At 40.0% G+C, this 13,678-nt stretch overlaps 1 protein-coding gene across 1 annotated transcript in view; it reads left to right on the plus strand.

The window, feature by feature from the left end:
* ENPP6 (ectonucleotide pyrophosphatase/phosphodiesterase 6) overlaps window positions 1-9,975 on the plus strand; it is a 55,139-nt gene extending 45,164 nt beyond the window's left edge. Inside the window, exons 5-8 of the mRNA XM_030563060.1 lie at window positions 154-333; window positions 1,942-2,079; window positions 7,683-7,806; window positions 9,405-9,975. Of these exons, the coding sequence (XP_030418920.1) occupies window positions 154-333; window positions 1,942-2,079; window positions 7,683-7,806; window positions 9,405-9,610 (648 nt within the window). The 3' untranslated portion in view covers window positions 9,611-9,975. The remainder of the gene's footprint in view (window positions 1-153; window positions 334-1,941; window positions 2,080-7,682; window positions 7,807-9,404) is intronic.
* The last annotated feature ends 3,703 nt before the right edge of the window (window positions 9,976-13,678 follow it).

Here is a 13,678-nt window from a genome sequence, read left to right on the forward strand (position 1 = left end):
ATCCCAGGCAAAAGCCATCCCCACTGTAACTCCACTGATTGCAGTGGAATTTAGATAAGAATGAATTCAGCCACCTATCACAGAACTTTGACTCAGGAAGGAACACACTGTATTCTTTTCAAACTGTAATTGCTATCTTCACTAATTTGACAGGACAAGGGCCTTCAGAATGACCTGAATGTCATTTTGTTCTCGGATCATGGGATGACTGACATTTCCTGGTTGGACAAAGTGATTGAGTTGAAGAACTATATCAATATGACTGATATTATCCAAGTAAAGGACCGAGGCCCTGTTGTGAGCCTGTGGCCAACTAAGGAGAAGCAGACTGAGGCAAGCAAAAGAATCACCTCGTTATTTCTTCTGTTTTATACCAATCATTTCTCAGCTTTAGTTTAAATCTTGGGAATCCAGTTCTGCCCTCAGATATGCATGTACAGGTCGTATCGAAGTCAATGGGAGTTGAATATCAGAAGGCAGAATTTGGGCCTGTGACTCGGGTTTCACCTAATGATGGATGATAAAATGCAAACCGTTTTTGAGTAAAATTCACATCATGCAAATCAAAAACTATAATCTTTCTCTGAATTATATTCTTTATGCAAATACACACACACACACGTCTCATATTAGCAACATCTATTTCCTTTAGGCAGAGAGGTAGACTTGTTTTCTAATTTTTCTGTTTAATAATATAAAACACTGCCAACATTTTCTAACCTGGTGCCTAACACTAGACTTCATTAGACTAACATTAATCCATAAATAAATATTCACGGGAACCTAAGCATCCCCAGCCTTCATTGAGCTCAAGAGGAGCGCAGCATGTCTCAAAATCAAGTCAGTTCTACGTCGATTTTTAGGCACGTATATAGAACCCTAACTTTCAGCATCCAGGCTGGGATTTTCAAAGGAGTTTAAGGGAGTTAAGTGTCCCAATTCCACTGAATTTCAATGGCATTTGGGCATCTAACTTAAATAGGCTCATTTGAAAATTCTGGCCTTCTTTTTTTTTTTTTTTATACAGCAATGATAATCTCTTTACAACAATTTTGAAGCATTAGCATTTTTGAATCAATAAATGATAAAAGCCCCAAACTGCTGGCTTTGAGACTGTTGGAAATAAAATTATGGAAATCAAGTGAAGTTCTAGACCAGTGGTTTCCAACCTTTTTGTCTGGTGGGCACCAGATAAAGGACCGTGGCGGCGGTCGAGCATCCGCCAAAATGCGCTGAATTTCTGCAGCATTTCGGCGGTGACACCTCTCGATGACGTTGCTTGTCAGAGGCAAGCAGCGTCATCGAGAGGCATCGCTGCCAAAATGCCGCGGAAATTCGTCAGCATTTCGGCGGATGCTCGACCACTGGCCAGGATGCGGGCGCATTTAGAATAACGTAGCTGAAGTCAACGTAATTAGATCGACTTACCATGGTGTCTTCATCGTGGTGAGTCGACTGCTGCTGCTCCCCTGTCAACTCTGCCATCACCTCTCACAGCGCTGGAGTACAGGAGTCAATGGGAGAGCACTCGGGAGTCAATTTATCACGTCTAGACTAGACACGATAAATCGATCCCCGCTGGATCGATCGCTGCCTGCCGATCCGGCAGGTAGTGTAGACATACCCTCAGTGTCTCCATAATTGTTTCCAGTGCTGTAGCTCAGTGTGCACATGCATGCGTGCACATGTATACACACAAATTGGGTGTGTGTAGGGGGCAAATTTTCAAAGGAGCCTGTTAAAATACATCTACCAAATTTGCATAAACATCCATTTGCACCTGCAAAGTCTCATATTTGTATGCATTAATGAGTATCGGTGCACACAACTAGACACTTACGAAGATAAGCTATCTGTTTTAAAAATGCAGAACTTTTCCCTCACCAACAGATACATGTGCAAAACAGGCAGATGGTTTTATAACTTTTGTTTCCTTTACAGGTGCATAATAAACTGAAAGCTGTGCAACACATGAATGTTTATAGCATAGAAGAAATTCCAGATAGATTCTATTACAAAAAAGGGAAATTTGTGTCTCCTTTAACTCTTGTGGCTGAGGAAGGATGGTTCATAGCAGAGGTAAAGTGTATGAACAAATTATTGATTTACCAATCTGTTTAAAAAGTATAATATATAAAATGAATAAGAAAAAAGATGTAAAATTATAAGATTAATGGTGAGTTATACTACTGACTCGGAGTTTAGCTGGGATAAATACTACTGCCCCACATTTAAATACTAGAAATGTATTTTTAAATGAAACTAACGGTGTGATAACTACATCAAATTTAAGTTAAGATTGATCCTTTGTCCTGTCGTGGCATAATAAGAGCTGAAACTTAATCCCTTTTGCATATAATTATTTTTCCTCTTCATACAGTTTACCTTTTCCTTTCAACCTTCCTCTGGTTAGGTTCAGGGATTACTTTCTTTTGCACCCTAAGATTATCCTAATGTATGACAATATTTCCTCCACCACAGTACCCTCGACTTGGTTTCCCAGGTACTTGTCTGACATTATACTGTCACTTAAAAATACTATTTACTCTCTTGACTTCCCCCCATTTCCAATTATTTGCTACCATTTCCCTACCACTAAGCTCTACATTACTACAATTTTCAATAATTCCTTTGCTTCTGGTAATTTCCCCACCCTCTATGTAATTCAAAGGGGATGGAGGTTTTTTTTTTATAAAAACTAATTTATAAGGAATCCATGGCCAAAGGTGATAAAAAAATCAGCATTTACGCAAGAAAGTAACTGTTTTAGGTGTATGTAAGTGAATGATTACAAATGGCTGAAGATGGGCATTTTGTTATCTGCCATAAACACAACTATGTTAATGAAGTGTGTACACACACACACACACACACACAGTGGTAGTTATGTGTAATTATTTTGAAAATATTTTGTGGGTTGTTGTTTTTTTTAAATGTAATTGACACGTGTAGGCTGTTTTATCCAAAGGGAAACCAAAGCACTTCACAGATGTAAAGCACTTCACAAAGTATTTCACAATCTTCCATTCCTTATATATCCAAAACTCCTATTTAACTCAGGTTTTGGAAGGATAATACATACTTTGCATAATCGAGAGAGCACTGATTTCTATCCATAGGACTCAGTTTAACCACCACTGAAATGCAGTCACTTCTGGGGTGGAATACAATGGCTATTTCAGAGTGCCTTCCAGAAAGGTGCTAAAGGCTCCCAGGAGGCACTCATCTTGCAGGATCAGACCCTCTTGCAGTGCGTACAGTAGCAACCACAGTCCAAAGACAGGAAATGAAGAATACCTTATCCAATTGAAACTGCAAGGATGAATTTTAGTAGGCAAACTATAATAAATATTACAGAACTCAGTTAGTATACAGTGTTTAACATCTAAGCACTTTTTAAAAAAAAAGTGGAATTTGTTACTCCTGTATATATAGAGACTTTTGTAACAGTTCTTCATTATTCTAAAATATTACTACTATTATTTAGTATTTGATATTTCATCCAAGTCTTTCATGGTGCATTACATATAGGGTTGGGCAGGAAATAGTTTTCTCATCTCAAATTGGGACCAAAAAAATCAAATATCTTGAAAAAAAAATTGAAGATTTTTAAACCAAATGCCCAAAACTTTTTTATTTCAAAAATGTCAAAAGGTGACATTTCAAAACTTCTTTTCCAACTCTTTTTTTTAAGTTGGGAAATTCATCAAAACTCTTTCCCACAAATAATTTCTGATCTGACAAATAACGTTTTGGAAAAAAAACATTTCCTCAAAAAATTCTTGAGCAGCTTTAACAACAAATGTTACTTAAGCCTGACAATGCAGAGGTTAGGTAACTATAGTTATACACATTTTATAGACAGGTAAATGAAGGCATCACTATGTTAAGTAATTTGTCCAAAGTCACTTAATGGTGACATAAGTCAGTAACAGAATTGGAAATAGAACCTAGGAGTACGGGCTCCCAGTCTCTCTCTCTAATAACTATACCATACTTGCCTCATAAATTAACATAGCTAAACAGAACAGCTGCTTTTATGCCTGTCATATAGTTATCTGACTGCTACATTTTCAACATAACACCTCTAGTTTGTGATGGTGAGTTTCACAAACTTACCTAAATGCTTACTTTAAAAAAATCATTTATGAATATGGATTGGTAAGCTGCACATTTTCAGTTTAAAAATCTAAATGCCACTGATGAGTTTCAAGAATATATAAAAGAAAGTATCTGAAACCATTTTCTTTAACTGATTTTTTTTTAATGATTGCAACTAAAACCTTTTGTACAGTACCAGTTTAACATTCAGAACACTTATGAATACTGGAAAAAATTTAAATAATGGAAATTTGACAAACCCTTAACAACCGTAGAGCAAACATTGCTTACTACAAAATTATTTCTGTCTTTCTGTCCATTCCTCCCTATTGTTTCTGATTTTCTCAAGAATGCCCTCTTATTCATTCAGTGAATTTTTCCTCAGTCTGGGTGTATTTTCATTATCTGAGACTCAGATTTGAAAAAGAAGTTGTGTGTCACATTTTTAAAGTAATAATTGAGATTTCAATTATTTTTGTGCCCAAACCACTGAAAAGAGTTTGTCAAGCTCTTTCCTATTGTGTTCACCTTAAAAAAATTGTTTTAAAAAAAACTTTCCATTGTTGTTAGTACTCTCTGAGCAGTACTCACATTATCATTGAGCAGAAAGGGGGAATGTCTCTGGAATTCTACCCTCTCCATACATTCCAGACTTCACTTTTTCATATCACTATCCAAATATCAATACTCCCCCCACTCTTTTTTTAAAGTTCTGTTGGTTTCAGTGTTGATACTATTTTGTTCATCTTGAAATGTTAGTCATTCTTTACTCCAATTTAATTTTCAATATAACATATTTGGGCTTCAGTATCTCTATACTTAATGCTTTGCTTGCTGGCCTGTATATGTTATGTACCTCTACTGCTGTACTTTCTGCAGTTTAAACAAGCTGAATTTGTAGTTACAAGCAAACATAAGTATGTGGGAGAACCTTTGAATGTCGGGAGGGTTAGGGAATTGCATGGCCTTGTACATTAACGTTTCACTGTTAGAGATCAACGTTCAGTCTTGGTTTAAATTAGATAGGAGAAATAGGTTCATCAAATCTCATCCTAGCTCCCGTTTGTGCATATCACAAAATCAGCGCACATGCTGGCATAGTTCTGAGCTACTGGTACTCTCTTCTCAACAGAAGCATGACTGGGTTAGCAAGGGGAGTTGCTGCAAGTTAGGATGGAGTGTGGTGCCCGGGGAACTTGCATAGCACCTGCCCATACTATGCTTTCCTGAAGCCAGTGCTATTAATGACCCTATGCAACCATTTGCCAATGTAAAAGAAAGTAACATGATTTCTCACCCAAATACCAGAAAATGAGATAAAAGTTGCTATGTTTCTGACTGCATTTCACAGCTGCAGTAAGGTACTATTATCTTTGTACTCTTGGGCTGGTGATCGAAGGGCACTCTCTTTCCTGAGTTTGGCATTACTAGGGAAACAGCTGAGTCCATAACATCTGACAGTGCTTTTAAAAGGTTTAACTTCAGCCATGTCATGATATCTCCAAAGAAACTTTGCAACTTAGATAAGACTTGGCATGACTTGAGTGGATGCCAACAAATGCTATACAACTTGTCTTATGGTGAGCAGCCCGTTAATGGAGTTCCAGGAAACTAAGCAGAATAGCAGCGTAGGCAGGCACTATAGTAGGAGACTATACAAAAAAGCAGACTGAGTCCATTTTCTCTTTTGCTTTCTCTGAGTGCTGTCAGTGAAATCAATGGAGACAAGGCAACAGATTTAATTTGTCAACTAGAACTGTTCAATTATCTTGTACATCTGCTGACTGTTACATACAAAGAAATTCATGGATACTCAAGGGGTTCCTGCAGTTAGCAGCCTAAAGATCTACCCTTCATAATAAAATTTTTTATAGATCCCACAGTTTCTATCCATGGTCAATTGTTTGGGAAGGGGAAGAAGAGAGAATAAAATCAGATAATAAATATAAATAAAATGGAAATGAATCTTAAATCAGTCTGTCTCATCACTGGACCGAGTTTACTGGAGCTATGGATACAAGGTGAGTACACTATCTCTCTACAGTCCTGGCCACTCAGTGCCACTGTTACTCATCAGTCAGGAGAATTTTAACATATCATTAGTTGATGAAGTGAAATACTATTTAGAAGTCACTGAACAGATTACAATTATTTCTCTCTGGTCACCCAGCTCTAGTCCTGAGATGATGCCCCAGCATGGTGTTAGTAGGCACTGCTAAACATGCCATTTTTTGGATGAGATGTAAAAGTGAGATCCTGATTCCTTGCATTCATTCAGGACTCACAATCCTTTAAAAAAACAGTAGGTATGTTAACTCCAGGGTCCTGGCAAAATTCCAACTTTGATAATTACATTATGGTCTTCATAAATTTCCTCTGCAGTTTCAGACAACTACGTTGTCTTCTTTATTTCATGCCCTAAAATATTTGTCTGGCATTGTGCAGTGTTCAACAGCTGCAACATTTCATTCCAGGGAAGATGCAATCCAGTGATGGAGGAAATAACTCTCCATTATTGTTTGTATGTCAGGTATTAAGACCTGTAGGAGCCTCCTGGATGAAAACTACTATGATGAAAGTTTGTTAAGTAGTCGTTACTATGGAACTGGACAGACTGATTCCAAATAAATGTTTAAAAGTACTATTTCTGTGTAACATTGTTAAGTAAAAACAAACTGGAGATACAATGACTGTGTACAAGCATCTGAAGAATGTAGACACTAAGGAAGGAAAAGAATTGTTGGAGTGGTCTACATGGGTATAACTAGGAGTAATGGTATGAAACTGAGCAAAAGAAAACATAAGGTGAATGTCCTCAGCAAAAAACTTCAACAGACCTGATTTAGGAATAGTCTCCTAAAGGAAGCTTCATTGCTTGAATAATAAAGCAAGCAAACAGGACAAAACATTTGAGAATTTGTTGTAGGGAAGAGTCCTGTGCTGATTGGAATGACTGGATGAAATGGACCAACTTTTTTAATTGGTCTTTTCCTTTTCTCGCTTTTATGACATTGGTAATGAGGGCAAAGGACAAAATTAAATGTAAATTATTCCATTGAATTGAACAACAGAAACTGGTCAGAAAGTGGCATTGCTAGGAAGCAGCCATAGAAGAACTCACTGATATGGACTAGCTCTGTATCTACATTCATCCACCAGAAACATTCAGGGAAGAGGGGAATAGAAATTGAAAAGGTTATCTTCCCCGTTAGGTGCCCTCAGGAGCAGGGCCTGAGGATGTGGCATTGTATACTATAGAAGGTAATAATAATATAAGAATATTCTCATGTGCCTTCCTTTTATGTTTGTATTCTATTATAATGAATCAAGTGCCGTTTCTATATACTTGCTATGTCCCCTATTGGTGATTATATCCTGCCCTTTCAGGGGGTTGGTCTTGATGATCTAATAAGTCTTTTCCATCTCTGACTACTACTATCCTATGACTATGGTGGCAGAACATAAACTCCATTACAAAATAAAGATTACGATACATTATTAATTACCCAGTTCTTTCGTTATTTAAAGGCTCCCTCTTATGGCATTTATATGTTAACCTGTTTTTTGTTTCTGTTCCCCAGAGTAAAGAGAAACTTCCATTCTGGGAGAATGGCACAGGGAAAAAAGAGGCCTGGCAGAATGGGTGGCATGGATATGACAATGAGCTCATGAGCATGAGGGGATTCTTCCTCGCATATGGGCCAGGTAGGCCAAATGAATGATCAGATAATCACAAACTCCCCACCCCACCCGCCTCTACAATAGCTTCAGAGAAAAGGCGGATCCACAGTGCTGCACTGTTTTGGGAGGAGCATTGATGTAGAAGTTAATTCTGGACATGGAGCCTTTCCATCACAGCCCATATGAAAATAGAACAAGCTTGCTCTCCTTTTAGCCTCTATATCTTATGTGAAGCTGGGGGAGAAACCAATGATCTACCACTATGATTGCCCAAGCCTTGGATCAGCATTGAGTATCCCTTCCTGTTAACGTACTCCAAGACACACACACAGGCACATCAATAGGTCCTGTATTGTTTGGGATCCTCAATTGTTTAAATCCAGCGGTAGGCAACCTATGGCATGTGTGCCGAAGGTGGCACGCGAGCTGATTTTCAGTGGCACTCACGCAGCCCGGGTCCTGGCCACTGATCCGGGGGGCTCTGCATTTTAATTTAATTTTAAATGAAGCTTCTTAAACATTTTTAATACTTTACATACAAGAATAGTTTAGTTATATATTATAGACTTATAGAAAGAGACCTTCTAAAAACATTAAAATGTATGACTGGTATGCGAAACCTTAAATTAGAGTGAATAAATGAAGACTCGGCACACCACTTCTGAAAGGCTGCGGACCCCTGTTTAAATCCTTCATTGATCTTTGGCACATTGATCACTTCTATCCCAGGCCCTGGCAACTCATGATGTACTGCTATGTACACTTCCATGACATGCACACTATCATGGATTTTCCAGCCAACCAGTTATTATCTGAAACGACACAGAGTCTCAGATCCTGATCTCTATGTGGTGTATATTATGCTATTTCTATACTGCTACTAATATACAAGGTGCACAGGATTTAATCTGCAGATCTGAATACACATTGTAGGTGTGTACCATTATCCCCATTTTACAGATGGGAAAACTAAGCAAAGAGACATCAAGTGATTTGCCCAGGGCTACACAGGAAGTCTCCTAATTCCCAAAACAGTTTACAATCCATTGAACCTTGCTATTCTCAGCTAGGCTTGAGCTCTTTTAAATATGTATGAAATACAGGTATCCTTTTAGTCTTGGTAAAGGGCTCATCAAGACAGAATAGCTCCTTTGATAGCATCCATTTTGTTATTACTTATATCATACACCTGGCTGCATCATTACATAGAGAATTTCTGAGTCCCAGTTTGTCAGACCCTTTAAATATCGACTAGAGCATGTTCTTCACAGATGAGAGAAAAAAATAGATTTAGAATCTTTCCCACAATCATTGCAAAGCAAAACTATCTGCTGAAAAGGCAGCAGAGCGATGTTTAAATGCACAAACATTTAAATAGCTCCTGTGTTTAATAGTTCCATTCTCTTTTCTTATTTGCCCAATTAATTTTAACAGATAATTTTGCGTCCTACTCACAAGACTTTCTATTAGTCTCTGGAACGACATAAGGTCCCCGTCTCACCTAATTCCTTGTTTATTGGATGCTCCTGCAATTCAAAACCTCAAGCAAAAGAAATTATCCAATGTTAAATCCTGCCTGCCATTCAGAGATTAAAACACCTCTTTGCATTTCTTTGTTTCAGATTTCAAATCTAACTTCAGGGCGCCTTCAATCAGATCGGTCGATGTTTACAACATCATGTGCAATATTGCAGGAATACAGCCACTATCGAACAATGGATCCTGGTCCAGAGTGGAGTGTATGTTAAAAAATAATGCCAGTTTGGCACAGTTATTCCAGTGGAGCAGCTGGGTGCTGGCATTAATTCTACTTTTATTGTTTGCATAACAGATCTCATTAGTCTGGCCCAAAACAATATTGGTCAGTGTGACCAGTAACTTGACTTTTTTATTGTTGTTGTTTAGAATTCTTTATTTGGATAATGGCTTCAGTAATAGAATACTGTCTGGGTAAAATGCACCTATTCACCCAAATTCATCCCTCAAGTTACACAAGGGATAATCACAGTGGTTATAACAAACGCAAAGCCAAACCTTGCTTTAATTAACACTGTTGTAAATATGTACAGCAGCGTCAATGAGAGCAGAATGTAGCCCATTGTGAGCGTGAGTGAGAAAGTTACTCCAGGAGATAGAGAATGAATTCCTCCCCATACTACCATACCTAACTAAGGAGACGCTGTCACCTCTGCATAGTTAGGGGCTCCAGACTGGATATAGGCCTTTGTAATTTTTTTTCTTACTTAATTGGCCTCTCAGAGTTGGTAAGACACCTCCCACCTTTTCATGCTCTCTGTATGTGTATACATATCTCCTCAATATATGTTCCATTCTATGCATCCAAAGAAGTGGACTGTTGCCCATGAAAGCTTATGCTCAAATAAATTTGTTAGTCTCTAAGGTGCTACAAGTACTCCTGTTCTTTTTGCAGATACAGACTAACACGGCTGATACTCTGAAACCTGTAATTTTACCAATTGTTTTATTCTGGATTATTTCTTTCTCTCTGCTACAGCCCTGCCCTCTCCTCACAAATCAGTTACATGCATGGTGTACACTGCCCCATTCCTTTAAACAGGAATAAACAGTCTGTCTCCACTCAGGCCTGGTCTACACTACATGTTTATACCGATTTTAGCAGCGTTAAACTGATTTAACGCTGCACCCATCCACACAACAGGCCCTTTATATCGATATAAAGGGCTCTTTAAACTGGTTTCTGTACTCCTCCCCGACAAGAGGAGTAGCGCTGAAATCGGTATTACCATATCGGATTAGGGTTAGTGTGGCTGCAAATCGACGGTATTGGCCTCTGGGCGGTATCCCACAGTGCACCACTGTGACCGCTCTGGAAAGCAATCTGAACTCAGATGCACTGGCCAGGTAGACAGGAAAAGCCCCGCAAACTTTTGAATTGCATTTCCTGTTTGCCCAGCGTGGAGCTCTGATCAGCACGGGTGGCAATGCAGTCCCAAATCCAAAAAGAGCTCCAGCATAGATTGTACGGGAGATGCTGGATCTGATCGCTGTATGGGGAGACAAATCAGTTCTATCAGAGCTCCGTTACAGAAGATGAAATGCCAAAGCATTTGAAAAAAATCTCTAGGCTATGATGCAGAGTCCACAGCACAGTACTGTGTGACAAACGTAACGGAAAGCTAAAGAATCAAATGGACGCTCATGGAGGGAGGGAGGGAGGGGGGACTGAGGACTCCAGCTATCCCACAGTCCCCGAAAAGCATTTGCATTCTTGGCTGAGCTCCCAATGCCTGTAGGGTCAAACACGTTGTCCGGAGTAGTTCAGGGTATATCTTGTCAATTTACTCCCCCTCCTTCTCCATGAAAGAAAAGGGGAAAAAATCGTTTGTTGACTTTTTTCAATGTCACCGTATGTCTACTGCATGCTGCTGGTAGACACGGTGCTGGGGCAATAAACAGCAGCATCCTCTCCCCTCCCATCCCCGGTGCAGACGGTACAGTACAGTAGGACTGGTAACCGTCCTCGTCATCAGCCCGTGAGTGCTCCTGGCTGGCCTCAGGTGAGGTCGGCCTGAGGAGCCTGGGTAAAAATAGGAATGACTCCCGGTCATTCCCAGTAGATGGTACAGAACGGCTGGTAACCGTCCTCATCATAGCAATTGGGGGCTGTCTAAAGAAAAGATTCTGTACTGCCTGGACTATCATAGCAGCGGGATGCTGCGCTCCTCTCCCCTCCACCATTTAATGTCCTGCCTGGACTATCATAGCAGCTGGAGACTGCCTCCCCTTCATTTTATCTCACTAAAAAGTCAGTATTGCTTATTCCTGCATTCTTTATTACTTCATCACACAAATGGGGGGACCCTGCAATGGTAGCCCAGGAGGGTTGGGGGAGGAGGGAAGCAACGGGTGGAGTTGTTGCACGGACACCCCCTATAATGGCATGCAGCTCATCATTTCTGTGGGATCTGACAGAGAGCAGCTGTGCTCTCTGGTTCTCTGGTACACTGGTTCTCTAGTACACTTGCCCCAGATTCTAGGCAGGACTGACTATTTTTAGATACAACATAAAGGAGGAAATGACCCGGGGGGTCACTCCCATTTTTGTCTTTGCGCCCTCGGCCGATCTCAGCGAAGGTCAGCCAGGAGCACTCATGACAGTAGCAGATGGTACAGAACAACTGATAACCGTCATCTCATCGCCAATTTACAATGGCACAGCAGACGGTACAGAACAACTGGTAACCATCTCTGCTACCTTGCAAAGGCAAATGAATGCTGCTGTGTAGCGCTGCAGTACCACCTCTGTCAGCGGCATCCAGTACACATACGGTGAAAGTGACAAAAGGCAAAGCGGGCTCCATGGTTGCCCTGCTATGGCATCTGCCAGGGCAATCCAGGGAAAAAGGGCACAAAATGATTGTCTGCCGTTGCTTTCACGGAGGAAGGAATGAGTGATGACATTTACCCAGAATCACCCGCGACACTGTTTTTGCACCATCATGCATTGGGATCTCAACCCAGAATTCCAGTGGGCGGGGGAGACTGCGGGAACTATGAGATAGCTACGGGATAGCTACCCACAGTGCAACGCTCCAGAAATCAACACTAGCCTCGGTACATGGACGCATACCACCGAATTATTGTGCTCTGTGTGGGCACGTGCACTCGACTTTATACAATCTGTTTTACAAAACCAGTTTATGTAAAATCAGAATAATCCTGTAGTGTAGACGTACCCTAAGAAAAAGTAGGGATGGGAGCATTCAAGAACCATAACATCCTTTCCCCACACTTTGTCTCTCCTTCTCCTTTAAGAACATCACCCCCCTCAGTACTCCATTAGCTCACAGAACCATAGAAACCTAGGGTTAGAAGGGACCACAAGAATCATCTAGCCTAATCCTCTGCCAAGAGGTAGGGTTTGTTGTTTCTCAGCCATCCAAGTCAGAGGCCATTCCTGCACCCATTCAAGTCAGAAGAGTTTTACCATGGACTTGAATGAGTTTGAGAGCAAGCAGAGCATGAGAGTTTCACAATGAGACCAAACCTGAACTCAGGTCATCCATGTGGCAGTTTATTAGAACAGCCCATTGGTGATTTTTAAATTTAACATATCACCTGCCTATACAAAGGGTGCTATTTATTTCACAATTCTAAGGCCACCAAATTTGCTACTCATATTTTTACCTCGGAATCTAAGATTCATTAAAAAAAAAAGAACATTTTAAGCTCTTAAGCTTGAGAATAAAACCTTGAAAATATGAATCAAGTGTCCACTGATACAGTAGCTCTGGGAGATATGAACTGTCCTGTTCTTCTCCACAGGACAGTGTTTTTGAAACCAAAAGATGACAGTTTAAATATTAACTGTTTCACTGCTGATCATTTTAGCAGAAAAATCCAGCCAAATATATTTTAGCCCCAAAAGGCCCCACTGTGGCAAAAGCCCCAACTGTCCCACTGCCAAACAAGTTCTATGATGCTGGCATGCACTGTCAATGCAAAAACCTCTAAGATGTTGACAACTGAAAGCAGAGAGATGGCAGAAAATAAATTGTGTTCCATATCAGAATAAATAACACAGGGACTATTGTGCTAATTGCAATTTTCATTTTCTGCTTAATTCATTAAAAACCTCCCAGTTACATCTAAATGAAATGACCACTGAATTTCCAGTCTGCTGCAGAATACAGGGCCTTTCTAATTGAGACCCAGCTTACTGAGGTCTTGTATAGATTTTCAAGGAGAAAACTCATTTCTGTTTGCCAAAATTCTACCAGATTTCTGTCTATCATAGAAATGTAAGTCTGGAAGGGACCTCAAAAGGTCAGCTAGTCCATCCCTCTCATGCTGAGGCACTCAAAATCTGAAATTATTTAATGGCAATTAGCTCTGATGACGTGGCACTGCCAGA

The sequence above is a fragment of the Gopherus evgoodei genome, chromosome 5, assembly GCF_007399415.2.
Source record: "Gopherus evgoodei ecotype Sinaloan lineage chromosome 5, rGopEvg1_v1.p, whole genome shotgun sequence".
Classification (NCBI taxonomy): domain Eukaryota; kingdom Metazoa; phylum Chordata; order Testudines; family Testudinidae; genus Gopherus; species Gopherus evgoodei.